The 24,787-nt window shown below is 45.6% G+C and overlaps 1 protein-coding gene across 1 annotated transcript in view; it reads right to left on the bottom strand.

Moving 5' to 3' along the window:
• The window catches only part of MYH14 (myosin heavy chain 14), a 96,825-nt gene that overhangs the window by 912 nt on the left and 71,126 nt on the right, over nucleotides 1-24,787 (bottom strand). Inside the window, exons 33-41 of the mRNA XM_019658163.1 lie at nucleotides 18,485-18,697; nucleotides 16,268-16,480; nucleotides 15,075-15,236; nucleotides 13,205-13,333; nucleotides 12,493-12,581; nucleotides 12,281-12,404; nucleotides 5,219-5,427; nucleotides 1,521-1,629; nucleotides 86-258 (exon numbers count right to left, since the gene is read on the bottom strand). Coding sequence (XP_019513708.1) covers nucleotides 86-258; nucleotides 1,521-1,629; nucleotides 5,219-5,427; nucleotides 12,281-12,404; nucleotides 12,493-12,581; nucleotides 13,205-13,333; nucleotides 15,075-15,236; nucleotides 16,268-16,480; nucleotides 18,485-18,697 — 1,421 coding nt within the window. The remainder of the gene's footprint in view (nucleotides 1-85; nucleotides 259-1,520; nucleotides 1,630-5,218; nucleotides 5,428-12,280; nucleotides 12,405-12,492; nucleotides 12,582-13,204; nucleotides 13,334-15,074; nucleotides 15,237-16,267; nucleotides 16,481-18,484; nucleotides 18,698-24,787) is intronic.

Genomic DNA, 24,787 nt, shown 5'->3' with positions numbered 1-24,787 from the left:
CAGAGAGATAGAGATTGGGGGACAGAGAAAGATGGGAGAACAGGGGTTGATGGAGTGAGGATGCAGATGCATGGGGTGGCCATACCGGAGCCGGTTCCTCAACGTGGTCACCTCACGGTTCATGGACTCAGCAGACTCTGTGACATCTTCCAGCTCACGCTGCAGCCTCCGGCGACCCGCCTGGGCCCTGGATGCCTCCTCCTCAGCCTCCTCCAGCTGTCGCTTCAGCTGCTTCACTCGAAGGTTCCCCTTCTCCAGCTTGGAGGGAGCAGGGAGGCTCGGTCACGTCTCTGGGTGCCATACTCACCCCTCATTCTTATCACTTAACCTTCCCTCGACCCCATTCTTCTCTCTAGCCATACTGGTATTCCTTTTGCTCTGAACTCACCAATCTTATCTCCATACCCCAGGGCCTTTCCACCTGCTGTTCCCTCTGCCTGGCTCTTCCCCACCCTTCTGGTCTCAATTAAATGCTACCTCCTCAGGGGTCTTTCTGACTCCCCCCGCCCCCCCCATCTAAAGAGGATTCCCCAACCCTCCATGTCTCCCTCACTCTTCATTCCCTTTTCCCTTCATAGTCCCTGTCACAATCTGTAATTATCTTTGCTTGTTTATAAGTTCATTATGTCTTTCTTTTCCTATGCTGAAGATGTGAGGTCAGGGATCTTCTCTGTCTCATTCACAGCCATATCTTCAATGCCTAGCATAATGCCTGGCACATAGTGAGTGCTCAATAATTGTGGAATGAATGGCGAATAAAACACAGCTGAGCTTTTAAGGGCACAGTGATGCTATCTAGAGTCAGGTAAACCTGGGATTGATCCAGGCTCTGTCTCTACTAACTATGGCTCTGGTGCAAATTATATCCCGTTTTAAAGGTTCCATTTCCTCACCTGTGAAATGGGGCTGCCAACAGAATGCAAGTATGTATTTTTAAAAAGGGGGTAGCACAGAGCTTGGGACACAGTAACTGCTCAATAAATAATTAAGAGCACAGATGCTGCAGCCAGAGTGCTAGGGTTTGAACTCTGGTTCCATCTCTTACTAGCTAAATAATTCTGAGCAAGTTACTTCACCTTTCTGTGCCTCAGTTTTCTCACCTGAATGCGAGGGGGAAATAACAGTACGTTACCATACCGTTCTGATAAGAATTAAATGTACTATACCTTATGTCTTTAGCAGAGTACCTGGCACATTGAAAGCATTCAATCAACACTGTGTGCTGTTATTTTAGCCCTGGCCTAGCCTCTGGGTAGGGTTTAACTTCTTCCCTCTCCTTGGCTGTCTTAGCTTCTAGAAAGCTCAGTTTTCCTAGATTCCAGAATTTATGCATGGCAAAGTCAGATTCCAGCTCTCTGCCGATGGTACCAAGCCCCAGGACGGTATCTACACTCAATTCCAGTCCCACACCTGCACGCTGCCCCTTGTGATGGGAACTCACTGCCTCCAGAGACCACACGTGCTATTTCTCCATCAGTAATCCAATCCTCCACTGCTCCCCAGTGACATCAGCTACTCACCTGGTCCCTGAGCTGGTCAGCCACCCTCCGCTCCTCCTCCACCTGGAGCACCACCTCTTTAAGCCGTTTCTCAGCCCTACGCACCAGCTTGCCGGAGAGGATGCGCTCCCTGCAGAGAAGCATGCAGGAGAGAATCAGGAGAGGTGCTCCCTGGGGTTCCATCCTCTCGGCCTTGTCCAGTGGCTGCCATCCTGTGCTTGAACTGGCCTCTTCCCTCTTTCCCACCCCAAATGACTCCCACAGTCTACTTCGGCCAGACACTGGAACCCAGGTTCCCCCACTCCAGGGCACCTACGTCCTTGGTTTCTACTAAGATATTCCTAAAAGTGTCTCCATGTCTCCACCAGTTTCCGTATCTCACTAGGTCCCTCACACTCAACTGCACTTCCTCTAACCCTCCTCTCAGGGAACTGACCCACTGACTGCCAGTCCCCAGGTCAGACCACTGGGCACTGTCCTCGCTCCTTCTCTCTCCTTTGCCACCCCCCAGCTTGTCAGTACCCAAACCCTGTCCCACTGCCCCCTGAACTCTGTCCCCTCCTTTCTATCCTCACAGCCCCAGCCCCCAGCTCAGGCCTCTTCCTCTCCCAGCTGATCTTCCCTCCACCTGGTCTGGAATTTCCTTTCTTCCTTTGTCTTTTCCTTCTCAACTTCCTACTCTGGCTATATGTGTTTCTGGAACACTCTGGAAGCCCAAAGCTCCATCCTCTTTGCTGGCTTCTTACTCACATGCTTTCCCTGGACAAACTCATCTGCGCCCAGGTTTCCACAACAATCAACAGGCTGGTGTATGCTAAATCTGTCTCCTGAGCTCCAGCCTCCAGCCTTGGCCATCAATAGACTCTGCACTCCCCTCACATTCCCCACTGGGCTCAGTGCCTTCCCCCAAACCTGCTCCTCCTCCCATTCCCTGTGATCTACCTAGAGCTGCAGGCCAGATGCCTGGAGCCATCCTCACCTCCTCTCTCCTGTCAAGTCCTTTCCCTCCTGTCTCAAAGACCCTCATCCCCAAGGCCGCTGCTCATCCATCCTCTCCTCCATGGACCATCACACCTAGGGTGAAGTCCATGTAATGAGGCCCCTAACAACGGGCAGTACTCAGCAGCCACAACTGGACACGGCAGCCCCAGATGTGCTGAGAGGCAGGCATGGGTCTGGTGGAAGTGGGAGGGTAGTGAGCCATGGAAATGGATGCAGTGGGAACACTCCTTTAGCTGCTGATCAGCTGGCCAATGCTTGCTCCCAGGGGGACTTTGAGCAAGTCACTAATACCCTCTGAGCCTCAGTTTCTTTGTATAATGGGGGAAGGGGAACTCAAACTCAGACCAGTGTATCCATCAGCCTCTGGAAAGCCTCCCCAGAGACTTCAAACTACATTTCCCATGAGGCCCTGGGCCCTTGGCCAGCCCCACAGACAAGAACCGCTTCTTCCATGAACCTCTGGGGCCAGTTCCTTCGGCCTGTGCCTCTCACTCTCATCATGTTCCCCAATGAATTCAACATCTTCCCCAACCCCTAATATTTCCCCAGTTACCAGGCCTTAATCCCAAACATTGTCCTCTTCCCCCTACACCTCCAACAGCCCATCAGCCCCCAGCTCCATCCCTTCTGCTCCTGACTTTCTCATTTTCATCTCCTCCTGTCCATTCTCATGGCCCAGCCCCAGCCCAGGGCTCATCTTCTTCCACCTAGACCATCATCCAGCCTCTTCCCTGGCCTCCCATCTCCCATCCTTTCTCCTCTAGTCTGTTCCCAACTTGGCCCCAAGGGGGTCTTCCTACACCTAGCACTGGCACTGTCCCATCCAAGCTCACAGCCTCTTGTGACTCCCTATCACCCTAGGGACAGAGCTCCTCAGCCTGGCATTCAAGCCTCTTGCTCCCCAATCCCTCTTCTAAGTCACAGACTCCTAGGACCAATTGCAACTCCTCCAAATGCTCCGATGTCTCCCATATGTTCCCCTGAGGCTGCTGCTCTGCTTGGGACTCTGTGCTCTGGAAATCTTGTCACGCCTGTCAGGCCCAGCTCAAATGTCTCCTCTTTCGGGAAGCCTTCCAAAACCATTCCATCTCAGGCTGATCTAGCTTCTCCTTCAACTGTGGTCCCTGGTCACCAGCCCTATTAGTTCAGAGGATCTCCCCTTTGTTGCCATGTCCAGCTCACAAGTCTTTCTCCTCGCTGGGTCAGGGGACAGGCCTTGGTCTGAAAGGAGGGACGTACAGAGACTAAGTGATAAAGGTAACTTCTGAGTCTAGCTCAGGTGGGGAATTCCCCTGGACCATGACCTCTTTTAAGGCAGGGACTGGCTATGTCTCATTGTTCACCATTTCCCCAGTGCCCAGGCATGGGAAGGTAAGCAGTACACTCTTAATACATGTTTGTTGCATGAATAAATGCAAAAGGGAACCTTATATACCTTTTGGTATAAAACAACACACTCTTCTCCACCAGACGATGGTAGAGATGCTGAATTACAGGTCAGGCACCCAAGATTTATATCCCATCTTTGCCTAAGTTTTCCTGTATATAGAGGAGAGATAATACTGGCCCTTCTCTCACAAGGATTGTGACTCATACATGTATATACAAGTAGTTCAGTATCCGACATATAGTAAGTCCTCAGTAAGTGGAAACTATTATTGTTATTATTGTTACTAAATAGTATGGAACAAGAGAAAAATCTATTGTATCGGAAGAGTGACATTTATTCTGCTTAGTAATAAGTATTCTGTTAGTTTTGTTAGCACAGTGGAAACGTTGGGATGTGTTCCTGGTTTTTCCAAAGACTGGAGATGGAAATGCTCTCAGGCCCACATTGCTGCTGCTTCCTGGCTTTGAACATGGATGTATGGGTGTGATGTTTCGTACAAGTGACCATTTTGTGACCATGAGGGAAAGACCAAGGGAACTACACAGATGTTGACCCAGATCTCTGCCACCCTTCAGCTGCCCAGCTCTGGACTTATCATGTGAGAAAAAGAAATCCTTTATGATATATTAATGACAGAACTGGCTTCAATTTTCACCCCTTCCTGTATCCACACCCTTTGCAATATGACTTTATAGCTGCTGCCACGAAGAGGCAGAGTCCATCTCTCCATTCCCTTAAATCTAAGCTGGCCACATGTCTCGCTTTAGTAGCAGGATATGGTAGAAGTGATATTGTACCAGTTCTAAGTCTAGGCCCTAAGAAGCCTTTAACACTTTCCCTCACTCTTTGAAACTTGACTGCCGTGTGAACAATCCTGGGCCAGCCTGGAGCAGGGACAAGTTAGCCTACTTGTCCCAGGCGAGACCTTAGACATATGAGAGCTCAGCCAAGATCAGCCAAACCATCTAGCTGACCCTCAGGTGAGCATAGGTGCATGAGTGAGGCCCACTAAGCTCAGATCAGCAGAACCTACCAGCCAGCCCAAAGACTCCTGAGAAGTAACAGCTGTTGTTTTAAACCACTAAGTTTTAGGATGGTTTCTTATGCAGCTATAGCTAACTGCTACATCACTGTTTAAATCATACTCTTAGTGGAGTGCAGGTACTTGCAGCCTAAAGCATCTTAAATGATATAGGAAATCAGTAACCATTACTATTATGATGCCTTTGGGTTGTTCCTAAACCGGGTGTTTGTAACACAGCTCGCCTTTATCTCATAAACCAGGATGTGGAGGTCACCTCCAGCCATGCCCTCCTCTCCCACCTACCTGCTCTCCTGCTCCAGCTGCTCCTCAGCCTGGGCCAACTTAGACTCAAGAGCAGCAATGGTCATCTTCTGGCGGGCCCGGGTCCCCGCGTCCTCCTCGCCCAGGCGCCCCCGGAGCTCCTGGATCTGTCGCTCTAGCTGCTGCCGCCCGCTCTCTGCCTTGGCAGAGAAACTGCGCTCAGCTGACAACTCTGTGGTCAGTGATTCCACCTGTAGCAGTGAGAAAGGCAGGATATTATGGTGGAGTCTCAGAGGGAGGGTGGTACGTAAATCCAAGCACCTCCCACAATTAAGTGAGTTGATGATTGTTTAGTGCAGGGGTCGGCAAACTGAGACTCATGAGCCACATGCAGCTTTGGGTACTTACATGTGGCTCTGAAGTAAAACTGAAAATGAAAATAAAACTATCATAGTTTCATTTATAAAAATTTTAAAGGATATTATTCACATAATGGTGATTATGTAAAAATATATTGGGTTGTAGGAAAAGTCATGACGTACTTTTTCTGTTTTTCGTTGCAAAAATGCGTCATGACTTTTCCAACAATCCCATATTTATGGCTCTCAAATAATTTTTAAATTGTTGTGAGGGACAGGATTGGCTCTTCCAGGGACCGGCAAACTTTTGAGATGGAACGTACCCAAAGGGTCGCATGAGGCTCATGAGCCGCAGTTTGCCGACCCCTGGTTTAGTGCATAGCACAGCGGTTCTCAATCTTCCTAATGCCGTGACCCCTTAATACAGTTCCTCATGTTGTGGTTACCCCCAACCATAAAATTACTTTCATTGCTACTCTATAACTGTAATTTTGCTACTGTTATGAATCGTAAATATCTTTTTGTTTTCTGATGGTCTTAGGCGACCGCTGTGAAAGGGTCATTCGACCCCCAAAGGGGTCGTGACCCACAGGTTGAGAACCGCTGGCATAGCACAAAGCCTAATACATACTAAATACTCAACAAATGTGAGTGTGCATTTTTCCTGATTGGCTTCTCAGCCAACAGAAGTACCAAGCCTGGGTTTTAATCTTTTGGATAGGTTTTTGCTATTTTAATAAGTCCACAAGACTATCACAATCTTGTTTAATGCTATAAATTCTACTTCTGACAGTGAATGAGTCTATTCCAAGGGTTATCACACTTTTGTTTTCACCAGAATCATTTTGGGAACTTGTGAAGAAAATGCAGACCGCAGGGTAGCACCCTCCAGAGATTCTGATACAGCAGGTCTGGGGTGGGGTCCATGAATCCACATTTTTAACAATATCTCAGGTGGTTCTGATATGAGTGACATGCAGGATCATTTTGAGAAATGCCAGCTCAATAAACAGTAGCTATTACATTGAGAATGTGTAAACACCCCCTAATAATAGCTCCCGTTTATTTATTCAGCTCATACTCTGAGTGAGGCCCTGTGCTGGGGACACGGAAATGAGTCAGAATCAGTCTGATTCATACTTTATTTCATTTTACCCTCACAGGAACTCATCAGTGTGGTGATTATCACTTGCTGGTATTTTTTATTGCTGAAATCTATTACTCTTTTTTTAAAACAAGTTTTTATTTTTCAGGGACAGTTGACATACAATATTATATTAATTTCAGCTGTACAACATAGTGATTAGATATTTATATACTGGTAACTAGATTTATCGGCATGATCACTTTGTAAGTTATATAAATGTCTAAGCATTTGCTCTTTTAAAAAAAAAGTTTGGGGCCGGCCGAGTGGCGCACTGGTTAAGAGTTAGCTTGGGATGCCAGAGAGCCCCGGTTCGGATCCCACATATGAGGGCCAGTGACACTGCCCTCCACAGCTAAGATGCTGAACAACAGCTCCACCTGGAGCTGGGCTGCCATGAGTCGCCAGCGACGGGGTAGGTTGCAGTCCCCTACTGCAGTGGGTTGCCATGGGCTACCGTGTGTAGCCAGCAGCCAGCGTGAGCGGCCAGCAGCCGCAGTGAGCGGCCGCCCAGAAGCCGGCGACTGATCTGCCTCACCCGGGAAGAGCGCAATGATGGTGCCAACTTGGGCCAGTGAGGCAACGTCCTCCACAACTAGACTGAAGAACAAAAGGACAGCAACTTGTCTGTTCCCCTTCCCTGATTCTCCAACGCTATTCCCCTCCCTCAAATGCCCAATAAAATCTTTAAAAAAAAAAGTTTTATTGGAAAATACAACTGATACAGAAAGTAAAATATTGATCAAATATATGGCTTCATGGGTTAGTGAAAGGCAAACACCACTGTCACCACCACCCAGGTCACGAAAGACAAGTTGGCCACTTCACAAGCCCCTTCATGTACCCATCCTAATAGCAACTCCTTCTGTCCCCTAAAACAGCACATTATCCTGACTTAGGATCACTTCCTTACCCCTCTTTTGAGTTTTATTACTCAAAGATTCATCCCTAGGTCCTATAGTTGAATCCTGCTCATTTAAAAAATCATAGGTATGTCTTTTAAGTCTCATTTAACCTACAGTTCCCTCCTCCGTCCCTTTTATTTCCTTACAGTTAATCTGTTGAAGACTCTGGGGAGCTTAACCTGTAGAATTTCAATAAGTCTGAATTTTCCTAATTACATGTTCATGGTCTAATTCAGCATGTTTCTCTGTTTCTCCTGTTTCCCTCACATCGGCAGTTGCGTTAAGACACTTAACTCTTTCTCTTTATGAGTTTTCAAAGTAATGAACTGATTCTCTGTCATCCTCCGAAGGTGACTAGACTGGGTTGAATAGACTCCCTCCAAAAATGCATGCCCATCCAGAATCTCAAGAATGTGACCTTATTTGGTAATATGGTTGTTGGAGATGTGATTAAATTAAGATGGGGTCATGCTGGATTAGGGTGTGCCCTAAATCCAATATGGCTGGTTTCCTTATAAGGAGTGGAGAGGAGACACTGACACAGAGAGAAGACACAGAGAGGACCATGTGAAGACAGAGGCAGAGACTGGATGTATCTACAAGCCAAGGAACGCCAAGGATTGCTGGCAAATACCAGGAGCTGGGGGAGAAGCATGGAATAGATTCTCCCTCAGAAGAAGCCAACCCTGACACACCTCGAAATTGGACTTCTGGCCTCCAGAATTGTGAGAAAGTAAGCTCCTATTGTTTTAAGCCACTAAGGTTGTGGTAATTTGTTACAGCAGCCCTAGAAAACTAATAGTGACTAATTAGTACTTTGAAAAATGTTGTGAACTCATGGATTTAAACAGATTTGGTGGATTTAAAGCAATTGCGATTATTATCCTTGTTGAAGCTCGACTTGTTCCATTTGGGGTCAGTGGGTGCCTCTCTAGGTTGACATCTAAGTGCTTTTGACATAACCATGCTAGCTTTCTAGATAACTTGTATTTATGGACTGAATGTTTGTGTCCTTCCAAAATTCACCTGTTGAAACCCTAACCCCAAAGGTGATGGTATCTGTGAGATGGAACCTTTAGGAGGTAATTAGGGCTAGGTGAGGTCATGAGGTTGGGGCTCCCATGATGGCATTAGTGCCCTTCTAAGAAAACACCAGAGAGCTGACCCTCTCCCTGCCCCCACCCTGCGCACACAGCAAGATGGCGGCTGCCTACAAGCCAAGAGAAGAGGCCTTGGAACAAAACCTACTTCACTGGCACCTTGAGCTTGGACTGCCCAGGCTCCAAACTGTGAGAAATAAATTTCCATTGTTTAAGCCACCCAGTCTGTGGCATTTTTGTTGAGGCAGCCTGAGCAGAATAAAGCATGACGTTCCAGCCTACTTGCATTCATTTCCTGCTTCAGATCTGGAGTTTCTAAAGAAGCTCCAGTTTCTTTGAAAGTGGGAAATGGTGTTTCTAGACCACAATGTGGGCCCTAGGGATGCTCACTGCTACTGGGTTGGTTATTGTTTCTAGGCCTCTTGGGTGGACAGAGATGAAATGGATCTATATAAAATACCCCACACATCCAAGAGTGAATATATCCAAGTCAAATTCAGGACTACAGGGATTTGTTTTGTTTTTAACTTAGCCTCTTCTCTATGACATCTATATCTAGGTTCTTACATGCTGAGGATACTGAGATTATGGACACAGATTATGATGAATTTAGAATATCCCATCTTTAATCATTTACTTTACCCCACATTATAATGGTCTCAGAACCACAACGATAATACTATCACTACCGATATAATTACTGAATATAGTAGTAATTTTTTTTTTGCCTGTTTGCCCAACCTTTCCATTTAACAAACAGTTGGAGTCGGCCAAGTGGCTCGTTGGTTAAGAGTTGGCTTGGGAGCGCAAGCTCTGAGCAGCAGGGCTGCTGGTTTGGATCCCACATGGGCCAGTGACATTGCCCTCTACAGCTAAGACGGTGAACAACAGCTAGACCTGGAGCTAGGCTGCCATGAGTCGACAGCGACGGTGACAGCGACGGTGTAGGCTGCAACGGGGCTGCAGTAGGCTGCCATAAGCTACCGTGAGTGACCGGCAGGCAGCATGAGTGGCTGGTGGCGTAAGCCGCCATGAGCCACCGTGAGCAGCCGACCAATGGCCGGCGACTGACCTGCCTCAGCCGGGAAGAGTGCAATGATCACAATACCAACATGGGCCAGTGAAGCGACGTCCTCCACAACTAGACTGAAGAATAAAAGGACAGCAACTTGTCTGTTTCCCTTCCCCAATTCCCCAACGCTGTTCCCTCCCCCAATTGCCCCAATAAAATCTTTAAAGAAAAACAAAAAAAAACAGTTGTACTGCACATAACTGAGTATCCAGCCATTATCTTTTTTACTCACTCTTTTTCAGCCTTCACTTGCTCTTTGAACTATGAGTGAACTGTATGCTCATTACTCGGTCACACTGATGTCTCTCTAGTGATTCTGATCATGTGAACCTGGGTCTCTAGGGCAGTAGTTCTCAGAACCACCTGGAGGGCTTGTTAAAACACAGATTGCGAGGCCCCACCTTCAGCAGTCCTCTTTTACTTGGGCTTGGCTGGGGCCCAGGAACTTGCATTTCCAACAAGTTTCCAGGTGTTGCTGATGCTACCGGTCTTGGGGCCACACTTTGAGAACCACTGATTACTTCCAGATTACTCAGGAAGAGTTTATGGGAATAGTCCCCAAATTCTTACATGCCGACAACTTGTTTGTGTCCTTTATATGAAAGTAAATCTTGTTTGATACAAAATCATTGGCTCACACTTGCTTTCTTTAAGTACCTTAAATTTATGTCTCCATTTTCTTCTAGCATAAAATCATATTGTCAAAAATCTGATGATAATGTAATTTTCTTTTCCTTATATATCACTTGCTCATTTTTTCCCTGATGGCTAAAGGATCCCCCCCACTCCTTTCAAGTCCAATAGTTTTACTAGAATCTGTCTTGGTATCAGTTTTTTAATGGGTCAATATCCTTAGGTACACAGTGTGCTCTTCTAATATGTAGCTTCAAACTTTTTTGTTTCAGGAAAGTTTTCTCGCATTATGTATAGGTTTTGGTTATTTGCTTGTTCCCTTGCTTTGGTTTTCTTCTTTGGGGACTCCTAGTATTCATATGTTGGGTCTTCTTTGCCTGTCTTCAATATTTGCTATTTTCTTGTGAATCCCTTTTTAAATTTTATTTTGATTTTTGCAAAGGTTCTCCTTTCACCAATAGCCAAGGACACAGGTTAGGTTAAGTCACATCATTCTTTATATGGTTGTAGTATCCTATGCCTGTCCATTAACACATGTATAGGTTTATTCACTTCATTTACAATGAGCACCCAGCACTCTTTTAGGTACAGTATAGAGTAGTGAACAAAAGTAAAACAGAGATCCAACTCTCAAGGTGCTTACACTCTGTTGGGGAGTTGGACAATAGACAAACAAGTAAATATATAATATACAATATATAATATATAATATAATATCAGGCAGTGGTAAGTGACATGAAGGAGATTAAAGCAGAGAGAAATCATAGGAGGGAGGGTGGCTGTTTCACATAGGGTTGTCAGGGAAGTTTTGAGGGAGTGAGACATATGATGGTCTGGCAGAAGAGCTTTCTAGGAGGAGGGAACAGTAAGTGCAAAGGCCCTGAGGTAGGAATAAACTTGGCATCATCGAGGAATAGTAGGAGGCTGGTGTAGCTGGAGCAGAGTGAATCAGAGGGAAAAGGGTTAGAGATAAGGTCTGAGTTAGCCAAGAACCAGAGTGTGGGGTGTTGTAGGTGACTGGGATTTTACTCTGAGTGTGAGCTGTATCATCCTGGAGTATGACTGCCTCTCCTACTGGCCTACGGGCTCCACAATGGCTGAGCTGGGGTCTTACTCTTTGAGTCCCCAGCAGTGTTGGGTCATGGCCCATGAAAGGCCTCAAAATGTGTCTTTAAAAATTAATGAAATGATAGAGACATAGGTCTCTCTTTGGAAATCCCATCCCTCTGTTGTCTGCCTAGCAAACTTTTAACTTTATATAAGAACTCTTAAGGCACCACCTCCATCAGGAAGTCTTCCCTGATAGCCCTCAGCCTCCAGGCTGGGTCCCATCTAAGTTCTCACAATGTCTTGTGCTTCTTCCATTTTTATTTGTATCTCTGTATGGAGATAGTCTGTCTCCTTCATCAGACTAGGATGTCCTTAAGGACAGAAACATGAAATGATCCATCTCCAGGTCACCAGCATCACCCAGAATAGGATCTGGGCTTCCAGAAGACTTAGAAAATATTTATAAATAAATATACAAATGAAAATATGCTCGTCTCCATCTGCCTAGCCTCTACTTATGCTTTAAAACCCCAGCCAAATGTCTTTTCTTCCAAATTCCAAATGGCTTCTTGTGACTTTTGCAGAAAATTCCCTCTCTCTCTCTCTTCCCCCTCCCCCACAGAATTCTGCAGGACCGAGACCCCACATAGTTCATCTCTGGATTGGGCCCTTGAGAAACCTCAGAAATACAAGTGCCTCCCTTCTGTGAGAACTCCTATTCATCCTTCAAAACCCAACTCAAATATTCCCTTTTCCTATGCCTGTTGAATAAAGGACTAAAGGTTATGATCCCAGGTCAGTGGGGATCTGGGCTGGCAGGGGGTGACTGGGTTGTGCTCACCTGCAGGAGCAGCTTACGGTAGCGGTCATTGAGCAGCTCTGCATTACTCTGCTCTTCTTCTAGTTCCTCTTCCATTTGCCCTAGGCGCCCCTCCAGCTGACGCTTCTCCTCCAGAATGGCTGCCCTAGGGAGAACCCAACCATGGGGATGTGAGAGGGCAGGATGGCCCGAGGAGGAAGAGGCCCTGCTCCACATTATCATGAGCCACTCACTTGCTAAGGCTGCCGTTGGCCACTTCATCTGCCATCTCATCCCGTTCCTGCTGGGCCTGCCGCCTGGCGCGGTCTGAGGCAGCCAGTTCCTGCAAGGACAAAGAGGGGGTGGTCAGCAGGGGCTACAGGCGGCTATCTGGGCACCGGCCTCTCTGCCTCTCACACTTCAAGTCTCTTGGCCTTTTTTTTTTCACTGCAGATGAACATGCCAGTCCATGGGTAACTTTGGCATGAAGTTCGATCTATAGGCAGATGTCTCCTAAATTTACCTTGGGGGGCCCTGACCCCTGTCCTCCTCTTGCCATCCACCCCCAGGCTCCTCACCTTCATCACCTCTTCACCGAGCTCAAGTGTTTCCTTTCAAGCCTGCTTCTCCTCCAGTTTTCCCCAGTCACCAGGACAGACCCCCAGGTCTCTCCCCGCCTCCTCTGCCCCCTTACTGCCCACAGCCCTGCCCATCCTGCCCCTTTACTCTTGGTCTTGTTCCCTCCTCTGCGTCCCCATAGCCCTGGCTCAGGACTGGTCTTCTCTCCCCAGGCTACCTGCCTCCAGTTTCCCCCACTCCAGACCATCTTCCATAAGGCCCCAAAGCAGACCCTGCCCCTCTCCTGCTCAGAACCCTCCCAGGGCTCCCTAATGCCCCCAGGCCCTGTGTGGTTCTCCCCCTTCACCCCCAGCCTCCCATCCCAGGCCCCCGCCCATCCTGCTTCACCTCTTGCAGCCGCAGCACCTCCGCCTCCAGTCCTTTAAGGCGCTTGTCACTCTCCCGGTTCTGGGCAAAGATCTCCTCCCGGGAGTTGCGTGACTCCTCCACCTCCCGCCACAGCTCCTTCATCTGGGCCTGGGCAGAATGGAGCAAGTGGGCGGGCTCAGCCTAATCACGGCTCATGGGGAACCCCCTACCCTTGCAGCAGCCCTGTGAGGGCTCCTTGGCTCCCCCAGAGCCCTGCAGACCTGGGCTTCCCTACCGGTCCCCAGCTGAACTGACCTTGGGCCAGCCCCTCCCCCTCTTTGGGCCTCAGCTGCTTTCTTTTTAAAAAAAGAAACACCTTAAAATTAAAGAAAGCCTAAAATGGATATAGTATTTGGACTCCGCAGTAATAATGATGGTGGCAAACGTACCTGTTATATACACATAATGACTCTTTAAATCCTCCCAGTTCCAGTTGGGGGTACTGTTTTCCTGCCCTGCCTCTCTCAACCCCATTTACAGATGGAGAAACTCAGGCACAGAGTTTTGCAATATGGTCAGGGTGCTAAGTGGCAGAGCCAGAATGGGAACCCAGGCCATCTGGCCCCAGAGTTTACTCTTCTAGCCACTTTGCTACCTGGCCACACTACTTCTGAGAGGGTGTAAAGATGCCAGTATAAAGGTTTTCTCCTCAATGGTGCTTAAAATAAAGAAAAGTAAAAAACAAACTAAATGTCCACCACCATTTAAAAGACCCCACTCCCTATCTTTACAATGGAATAGTGTGTCGCTGTTAATAACCATAGTGAGGACAGCAGCGGGCTTGAGAGTAGGACAATTATCATCACTGCTGTTAAGTGTTATTTGCTTGATAATAATAGCTTTTCAGAGTGGGGGTTTCTCTCAGGGATGACATGGAAGGCAATTTTTACTTTTCAGGAGGGATCTTTCTATACCAGCGCTGCCCAAGAGAAATATATTGTGAGGACAAATGCTGTTTGACATTCTCTAGTAGCCACATTAAAAAAGTAAAAAGAAACAGGTGAAAAAAAAAAAAACAAAAACAGGTGAAATTAGTTTGAACACTATTCTATTTAGCCTAATCTATCCAAAATATTATTTCCATTTATAATCAATATAAAAACTATTGAGATAGTCTATATTTTTTGTCCTAAGTCTTCAGAATCCAGTATGTAATTATGATTTTGGACCCACTACATTATAGATGCCCGACAGCCACATGGGGCTGGTACCTACTGTATTGGACAGCCCAGTTTTATACTTAAAAAGAAGACTTGAGTTTTTAGAGCAGTTTTAGGTTCACAGCAATAGTGGCCAGAAGGTACAGAGGTTTCCCATACAGCCTCTGTTCCCCCAAATACATAGCCTCCCCCATCCCCCACCAGAGGGGACATTTGTTTACAATCGATGGATCTACCTTGCTCTATCATTATCACAAAATACACACACACACACACACACACACACACACACACACACATATTTAAACAACCAGTCTCCTCACTCTCAGCACCTCTTTACTGAGCTCAGCATTTCCCCTCAAACCGGCTCCTCCTTCAGGTTCCCCCAGTCCCTGGGCCAGACCCCCAGGGAGGAAAAAAAACCCTAAGGTGTTTCTACTTCAAAAATTAAATAAAATGAGGGAATTGGACTTAAAAATTAAGCATTGTAAATAAAAGCAATAAAAAATATAAAAGAACCAAGTGAGCCTTTGGGACATGGGTGTTTATAACGGTGGTGACCAATCTGGACGTGCTGGTTGTCAGACGGAGGGAGGGGTCCAAGCTGGTGTCCAGCCTGGAGCTGTGGTGGGAGCTCACCTCCCAGGCTTCAGCCCCGCCCCCTAGCCGGTTTAAGCCCCGCCCCTTACCTGCATCTTGCGAAGCTGCTTCACCGCCTCCTCCTTGCCCTGCCCGGCGGCCGCGGTCTGGGCCTTCAGCTCCTCCAGCTCGGCCTCCAGCTTCTTGCGGGCGGCTACCGCCAGAGCGCGCTGCTTGCGTTCCTCATCCCGCTCCACCTCTGCATCCCGCAGCTGGAGATTGTGGGGGAGGCCGAGGGGGAGGGGCTCAGGACACCGGAGGCCCAGGTTCCCTCTACATGCCAGTGACATAGATGTCCAACCTCCAGCTGCTGCCCCTGCCTCTCCACCCCAAACCCTCCTCTCTACTCCCATCGCCCTCCAACCCATTTTCAGCAGGGCTCCAGAGGGTCTCCGAATACTCAGAGCTGATCCTGCTCCTCCCCTGCTCACGGCCCTCCTGTGGCTCCCCAGTACCCCCAGGGCAAAGTCTTGGACGTTAATCCATGGCTGGATCAAAGGGGCCAGGGGAGATGAAAAACACCTGGAGACCCCCAGTGACACCCTCCCTCCCCCAGCCTGGGTCACTGGTTCCATTCCTCTTTCCAGGCTGCACAGCTCCAGTTTCTCCACCTCCAGCTGGCTGCCCACATGGCCCCAGAAGGGTCTTTGTGACACTCAGAGCTGACCTGCTCCTCCCATGCTCAGCAATCGTGTAGTGAGGGCCTCACCCTCAGCAGACCATAGGACTGAATGAGGAATGAATGAATGGTGCACAGGAGAGTGTGATGGAACAAATGAGAAGGCGGGTGGAAGAGTGAATGAATGAGGTTGTGGATGAAGGGGCTGTGGACCAGTGAGTGCATGGGTAGGTTGGGAGTGCAGTAGGCTAGGGTTTGGGGAGTGGTTGGGATGGGGAGAGGTGGTTGCTTGGTAAGTTAGGTGGATGGAAAAACTGGATTCACAGTTTGTTGTGTAGAAGTGTCTGCTGGTGGTTGAGTAGATGAGTGGATGAATGGTTTGGTGGACAGAGAGTGTCTGACTGGGTACGTCAGTGGGAATGTCAGATCTGTGTCGGGGTTCATGGGTTAGGTGGAGAATGGGTTGGGGAACAGGAGGCTGGTGGGCTAGCAGACAGGACTTGGGTAGAAACACTGGGGAGCAGGTGGGCGAGTGAGGCTTCAAGCCCCTTTTGCTGCCTGTAAGCCCCAGGGCACAGCCAGCTGGATGGGCACCCTGCAGCCTCCCACTTGGCCTGCTGGTACCTGCTTGGCCAGCTGCCTCCGTCTCTCCTCACCGGCCTCGTCTCGGCCCTGTAGGTCACGCTCGTGCTGTGCCTTGAGAGCCTGCACAGTCACTTCCAGGCGCAGCTTGGCGTCCTCGGCTGCCGTCAGCTCATCCTCCAGCTCTGTCACCTGTGTTCGAAGGTCGCTGGCTGCCTGTTCTGCCACCCGGCGGGCTCGCTCCAGCTCATGTACCTGGGGGGGGGGGAGAGTGAGCACTGGGCACCAAGGTCACTGAGGGAGAGGAGAAGCCAGGGTCCTAGATCTATCCTAGGGTACAGTGAGGGGACCCCAAATCAATGTGCCCATCCTAGTTCGTTCATTCATTCACTTATTCAACACTTCCTGGGCATCTACTTACTATGTCTCATTCTGAGTCATCCTGAAACATATTTTATTAATAACCTATGCATGATTATTCTATATCTGAAGCTCTTGAGCGTCTAATCCAAGTGTTTGTTAGATCAGCTGACTCTCACTCATGGTGGATAATGTAATCATGGGTTTTGTGATTTTGGATTGTGAGCTCACTTCACTGGGACTTCATCTTTGGGAATCCAGCGTGGAAAGGGCATGCAACTCCAGATCTGTCAGTGTTGGTTTCTGCCAGGCTCCCCAAGATATCATCAACCCACGATCCCCTTCTATTTTTCTCTCAGCTTGAGAGTTTCCCAGACCTTTCAGGGAGATGTAAATTAAAACTCCAAACACTCTGCAAAAGCAGACCTGGGCTTATGAATTCTCAGAGACCCCTCTCACACCTCTCCTTAATTGCCACCTTTTCAGAGAAGCGTTTCTTGACCTGTCAGGGCCTCCCTATTACCCATGTTCCTGGCACTGAGCCCCTCTTCGACTCAGCCTTAGTCACAATGGTCATTTAAACATGCGCCTAACTCTCTCCACACTGGATCGTGAGTTCCACAGGGCAGGGACTATGCGTATGACCACTGCCCGATGACACTCATGGAAATGCTGGTCAGTCATAAGTGTCTACTTTCAGCCCTTGGAAAGGGCCAACTGGTCCCCCTTACTATTTGGCACCTGCCAATCAATTGTGTTTATTTGAAGTAATCAAACTTTCTCCCATCAACATCCCATTTCCCACAAAGGCCTTTGGAGTCACTATAAAAACTTGACAGTTTTCCCAAAGAATAGGCCTTAGTAGTTCCGGTATGAGTTGGATTTTGGCTCCAGTATCCCTGGGAGTGCAGGCCAAGCGTATGTCATGAGGTTGGGGGTTCTCTTCAGGCCTGGCTAAATGTTCCAGCGGATCAATACCAAAGTGTGTGAAGAAAATAAAGCCCTCATCTGTTGCACCCACGGGAGTACACTGTCTGACAATAAGGAAGGATGTTGGGAATATGTCTGTCCAAGGACTCAACTAAACACATATTCTGTCAGTGCCCCCGTCATTAGTCAGGGGGAGCTGTGTCCCTGGACCTGTCCTGGTTGGTGCCCCATACATACATTTATCAAGTGAATGGAGGTAGAATGCAGTGGAGGGTGTAGTGGACCTTTCAGAAGGCTGGACACTGGCTGGGTGGGCAGGCCTGGGGACAGGCCTGAGGTAACCCTCACAGGCCCTGGAGGGATGTATGAGTCAGGGGAAAACAGAGGCCTGGTGGGGTTGGAGGTGGCAAGGTGGGGTCTCCTCACACTGTGTGTGTTTATGTGTAACTGTGTGTTATGTGTGTGGGGGATATGTGTGCTATGGTGTGTGTGAATGTGGTGTGTGTGTCACATGTGTGTGTGCGTGCACATACTCACGTTTGGAGAGTGGTTCTTAGGCTGTATGTTGTGGTAAATTCACTTCATGTTCTCTCAGTATTCACACACACATGTGATGAGTGATTCTCATGCTCTATGTGTACATGTGAACATGTGTGTTTAATGGAAGATGCTCCTTACAGTCTCTGTACATGCATGTGAACATGTCTGACTTGTGAGCAGCTCTCATGTTCTGTGTGTGAACATGTGTGTCTGATGGCAGATTCTCCTCACACTCAGTGTATGTGAACACATGTGTTTGGTTAGCAGCCCTGCTCCTGTTCTGTGCTTGTGCATGAACATGTGACTTAGATGGCTGGTTCCCTTCGTGCTCTGTATGTGACAGCACACATGTGTGGATGTCTCTCTCCCAGCACCAAGTGTGCATGCAATTGTCACATGGGTGGCTCAGAGAGTGGGGGCCCCACTCACACTCTTGCCGACGTCATCCTTGCTGCTCAGCAGTGCCTCCATCTCCGCCCGCAGGGCCCGGTTCTGCCGCTCCAGCTCCTCACGTGCTTCCTGTTCCTCCTCCAGTGCCCGTGTCAGCGCCAGGGCCCGAGCCTCACGCTCCCGGCCCTCTGCCTCGACCCGCTCACGCTCCTCCACTGCCCGCAGCACGGCTGCCTTTTCTTCTGCCAGGAGCTTCCGGGTTGAGGAAGATGGGGTGAGGGAAATAGATTAGCTGACAGGATTGTACAAGGGGATGGGGAAGAGGGAGCAGCCAAGCCAAGGACAGAGAGAGACAGATAGATAGACAGAAGCAGAGACACAAGAGGGAGGTAGAGGGATTAAAGTCGCAAGGTGTCCCAAATCAGCTTAACTCTTGAATGGATCAAATTGATCAGTACCTCACTCTAGATACCCAACAGAGGAAAGGTGTTTCTTCTTCTTGGGGTAGTGGTAGAAAAAACATATACCTATATTTTAAAAATATACTTCAACCTTTACTGTACTTTTTAAGATACAGTAATTAAAAACAATAAAACTTACATGACATGCAAAAAAAGGAAGAGAGCAGTACTCAGTCAAGAGAAAAATCAGTCTATGAAAACAGATCCACAGCTGACCAAGATATTATCACACAAGAACTATGATAAATAAGTTTCAGTACAAGATGGATACAATGGGTGAAGAGACAGGTTTATTCCAGGAGGGGATTGAAACTGTAATACAGAACTAAATAGAAATGTCAGAACTGAAAAATACGATATTTGAAATAAAAGAGTCATTGGATGAAATAGAGCAGACTGGGCACAGAAGAGTCAGTAAACTTGAAAACAGGTCAATACTAATGATCTAAATAGAGTAAAGAAAGAAAAAAATATATAAAAAAATTAACAGAGGGCTGGCTGAGTGGCGCTTTGGTTAAGAGTTGGCTTGGGAACACCAGCTCTGAGAAGCAGGGCCCAGGTTCAGATCCCACATGGGCCAGTGACACTGCTCCCTCTATAGTTAAGATGGTGAACAACAGCTTGACCTGGAGCTGGGCTGCCATGAGTCGCCGGCGACGGCATAGGCTGCAGTGGGGCTGCAATGGGCTGCCGTGAGCTACTATGAGTGGCTGGCAGCCGATGTGAGAGGCCAGCAGCTGGCATGAGCTGCCGTGGGCTGCCATGAGTGGCCATGAGCAGCCGTCCCATGGCCGGCGACCGACTGCCTCAGCCGGGAAGAGCGCAATGATAATACCAACATGGCCCAGTGAAGCAACGTCCTCCACAACTAGACTGAAGAACAAAAGGACAGCAACTTGGTCTGTTCCCCTTTCCCCGATTCCCCAACACTGTTCCCCTCCCCCAATTCCCCAATAAAATCTTAAAAAAAAAATTAACAGAACTTTAATAACCCATGAAACAGCATCAGGCAATTAAACATACATGTATCAAGAGTCCCAGAGGAACTGGGAGTAAACCCAATGAGATCTATATAAAAATCTACTAGTGCTAATAAGAGAGTTTAGCTAGATTGTAGGATTCAAGATTAATATACAAAAATTGACTGCATTTCTATATCCTAGCAGTCAGATGTTGAAATAAAAACAATACCATTTAAAATAGCATAAAAAATAAGAAATACTTAGAAATAAATCTGACAAAGATGTAAAGATGTATACTAAAAACTACAAAACATTCCTGAGATAAATTTCAGAAGAATAAATAAATGGACATATATACCATATTCCAGGGCCATAAAACTCACTATCATTAAGATGTCAATTCTTCCCAAATTGACCTACAGATTCAATGCAACCCCAAATCAGAAGGATTTTTTTGGTGTGGAAATTGACAAGTTGATTCTAAAATACATATGAAGATGCAAAGGACCTAGAAGAGGCAAAACAACCAAGGAAAAAAAGAGAAAAAATTGGAGAACTTACACTACCTGATTTTCATATGTGTGCAAAATCAGGTCAGTGGAGTGAGTCTTTTCAACAAATATTGTTTGAACAATCAAATATCCCTGTAAGTAAGTCTCACTTAATGTTATTAATAGGTGACTATAAGCAAAATGACATATAATGAAACCAATTTTACCATAAGCTAATTGATATAAACAAGAATTAAATTCCTACATCATTTCATCGACATTATAATGAAACAACATTGAACAAAATGACATTATTTGAGGAACTGCTGTACATAAAAAATTAACTTGGAGCCATGATAGCACCATATAAAAAGTTAACTCAAAGTGGATCATAGACTTAAATGTAAAACCTAAAACTAGAACACTTCTAGGAAAACACAGAGGAGGAAACCTTACACAAGACCAAAAGCATAACCTATAAAATAGCTAATAAATAAATTGGACTTCATCAAAATTAAAAACTTCTGCTCTTTGAAAGACTCTATTAAGAGAGTAAAAAGACAAGCCACAGACTGAATGAAAATATTTGCAAAGCTATAGAGCTGGTTAAGAAATTGTATTCAGAATATGGAAAGAACTTTCAAAATTCAATAAGAAAAGAAATGACTCAATTTTTTTTTTAAGGGCAAAAGATTTGAACAGATACTTCACCAAAGATGTATGGATGGCAAATAAGCACATGAGAAGATGTTCAACATCATAGTTCATTAGGGATATGTGAATTAAAGCCACTATGTCCTATTAGAAAGACTAAGGTTTTATTCATAATAGCCAAAAACTAGAAACAACTCAAATGTTCATCAACAGGTTAATGGATATATAAAACGTGGTTTATCAATACAGAAATAATACTGAACAGTAAAAAAATGGGATTATTGATACATGCAAAAACATGGATGAATCTCAAAGTAATTATTCTGAGTGAAAGAAGCCAATAAAAAGAGATTCATATAAAAAGAACTTATAGGGCCGGCCGAGTGGCGCGATGGTTAAGAACTGGCTTGGGACGCCAGAGGGCCCCGGTTCAGATCCCACATATGAGGGCCAGTGACACTGGCGATGGCGTAGGCTGCAGCCCCTGTGGCAGTGGGTTGCCATGGGCTACCGTATGTAGCCAGCAGCCACAGTGAGCGGCCGTCCAGAAGCTAGTGACTGATCTGCCTCGCCCGGGAAGAGCGCAATGATGGTGCCAACTTGGGCCAGTGAAGTCCTCCAAAACGAGACTGCAACTTGTCTGTTCCCATCCCCCCAATTCCCCAATAAAAATCTTTAAAAAAAAAAAGAACTTATATAAAATTCTAGGAGATACAAAAATTAAAAAATTAAGATCAATGATGAGGAAGTCCTAGCCACAGCAATCAGACAAGAAAAGGAAATAAAAGGCATCCAAATTAGCAAGGAAGAAATAAAACTGTCATTATTTGTAGATGACATGATACTGTATAAGAGAACCCTAAAGATTCCACCAAAACAAAAGCAAAAAACCAAAAAACCTATCAAAACTGATAAATGAATTCAGTAAACTAGCAGGATACAAAATTAATATTCAGAAATCAGTTGCAATTTTATACACCAATAACATACTAGCAGAAAGAGAAATTAAGAAAACAATTCCATTTACAATTGCATTAAAAAATACCTAGGAATAAATTTAACCAAGGAGGTAAAAGACTTGTACTCAGAAAATTATAAGATGTTGAAGAAAGAAATTGTAGATACAAATAAATGGAAACATATATCATGCACATGGATAGGAAGAATTACATCATTGAAATGTCCATACTACCCAAAGCAACCAATAGATTTAATGCAAACCTTATCAAAATACCAAAGGCATTTTTCACAGAACTACAACAAACAATTCTAAAATTTATATGGAACCACAAAAGACCCTGAATAGCCAATGTAACCTTGAGAAAAAGAGAACAAAGCTGGAAGTATCATGCTACCTGGTATCAAACTATACTACAAGGCTGTAGTAATCAAAACAGCATGGTACTGGCATAAACACACACATAGATCAATGGAACAGAATACAGAGCCCAGAAATAAACCCATGTCTATATGGTCAATTAATCTATGACAAAAGCAGCAAGAATACACAATGGGGGCAAAGATAGTCTATTCAATAATTGGTGTTGGGAATACTAGACAGATGCATGCAAAAAAATGAAATTAGACCACCTTCTTACACCATATACAAGAATAAACTCAAAATAGATTAAAGACTTAAATGTAAGACCCTGAAACCATAAAACTCCCAGAAGAAAACATAGGCAGAAAACTCTCTGACATTGCTCTTAGTAATATTTTTTTCTGATATAGCTTCTTGGGCAAAGGAAATAAAAAGAAAAACTAAACAAATAAGGCTACATCAAACCAAAAAGTTTTTGTACATCAAAGGAAACCATCAACAAAATGCAAAGACAACCTACTGATTGGGAGAAAATATTCTCCAATGATATGGCTGATAAGAGGTTAATATCCAAAATTTATAAGAACTCATACAACTTAACACACATACTCGCAAAAAAAACCCAATCCAATTAAAAATTGGCAGAGGACCTGAATACATATTTCTCCAAAGAGGACATACAGATAGCCAATATATATATGAAAAGATGCTCAATGTCACTTATCATCAGAGATATGCAAATTAAAACCACCGTGAGATACCACCTCACACCTTTCAGAATGGCTACTATCAATAAATCAACAATGAGTGTTGGCAAGGATGTGGAGAAAAGGGAACCCTCATCATTGTTGGTGGGATTGCAAATTGGTGCAGCCCCTACGGAAAAGAATTTGGAGGTTCCTCAAAAAATTAAAAGTAAAAGTACTGTATGACCCAGCAATTCCACTTCTGGGTATTTATCTGAAGAAAACCAAAATAATAATTCAAAAAGATATATGCACTGCTATGTTTTTGTAGCATTATTTATAATAGCCAAGATATGGAAGCAACCTAAGTGCCCATCAATAGACAACTGGATAAAGAAGATGTGGTACATATATACAACGGAATATTACTTGGCCATAAAAAAAAATTAATTCTTACCATTTGCGGCAACATGAATGGACCTAATGGGTATTACGCTAAATGAAATAAGTCAGACAGAGAAAGACAAATACTATATGATTTCAGTTATATGTGGAATCAAAATAAATGAACAAACAAAAACGACTCATAGATACAGAGAATAGACTGATAGTTGGCAGAGGGAGGGGGTTGGGGGACTGGCTATAAAAGGTGAAGCTATTAAGAAGTACAAATTGGTAGCTACAAAATAGTGACAGGGATGTAAAGCATAGCATAGGGAATATAGTCATTAATATTGTAATAACTATGTATGGTGCCAGATGGGTACTAGGCTTATAGGGGGGATCACGTCATAAATTATATAAATGTCTAATCACTATGCTGTGCACCTGAAATGAATATAAAATAATATTGAATGTCAACTGTAATTGACAAATTAAAAAATCTATGAGTCTCAGTGATCTATGGGACAGCATTAAGCAGTCAAACATAAATGTATTTGGAGTCTAAGAAGAAGGGGAAAGAGAGACAATGAAGAAGAAAAATATTTGAAGAAATAATGGCTGAAAATTTCCACATCTGATCAAAAACACCAACCCACAGCTGTAGGAAGTTTGGCAATCCCAGAGCAGGATACACACAAACCCCCACAGCTGCACACATGTCAAACTGCTAAAAACTAAAGATAGAGAAAAAATTTAAACCAGCTAGAAAAACACATTACATGACTCACAGGGACACAATGATTTCAATGACTGCTAATTTTTCATCTGACATAATGGAGGCCAGGGATAATAGAATGATCTGTTCCAAAAGCTGAAAGAATAAAACCGTTGTTGACCTAGAATTCTATACCCAGCGAAAATATCTTTCAAAAGTGAAAGCAAATAATGACACCTTCATTTTCTAGACGAAAAAAACGAGGCACAGAGAGGGTTGAGCAATTTGCCCAAGCCACACAGCCAGAAAGGGGCTAAGCTGGGATTCGAACCTCAGGGTTGCCTGATCTTAATACTCTGGGATTCTGTGATTTTTATTTCATCCTTGGAGTGCCAGATGTTTAATATTATCCCCATTTCCTAGATGGACACACTGAGGCTAAAATGGGAAAAAAAGCTTGCCTTGAGGTACACAATGAGCCAGCAGGAGAAGCGAGACATGTTATTTCATTTAATCCTCGTCAGTATCCTCTGGTGAGCCTTTAGGACACACTTGGGAGTAAAAGGGGGGTGCTATCTATAATTACTCTGGGACAAGAGACATAAGCCAGGATGGATGAGTGTCTTATTTTATAGACTCAGGGGGAAGAAACATCTTGCCCTAAGGTC

This window comes from Hipposideros armiger, unplaced genomic scaffold (genome assembly GCF_001890085.2).
Source record: "Hipposideros armiger isolate ML-2016 unplaced genomic scaffold, ASM189008v1 scaffold_283, whole genome shotgun sequence".
Lineage (NCBI taxonomy): Eukaryota > Metazoa > Chordata > Mammalia > Chiroptera > Hipposideridae > Hipposideros > Hipposideros armiger.
The sequence above is the reverse complement of the archived record's forward strand: the minus strand, read 5'-3'. Positions and strand labels throughout refer to the sequence as shown.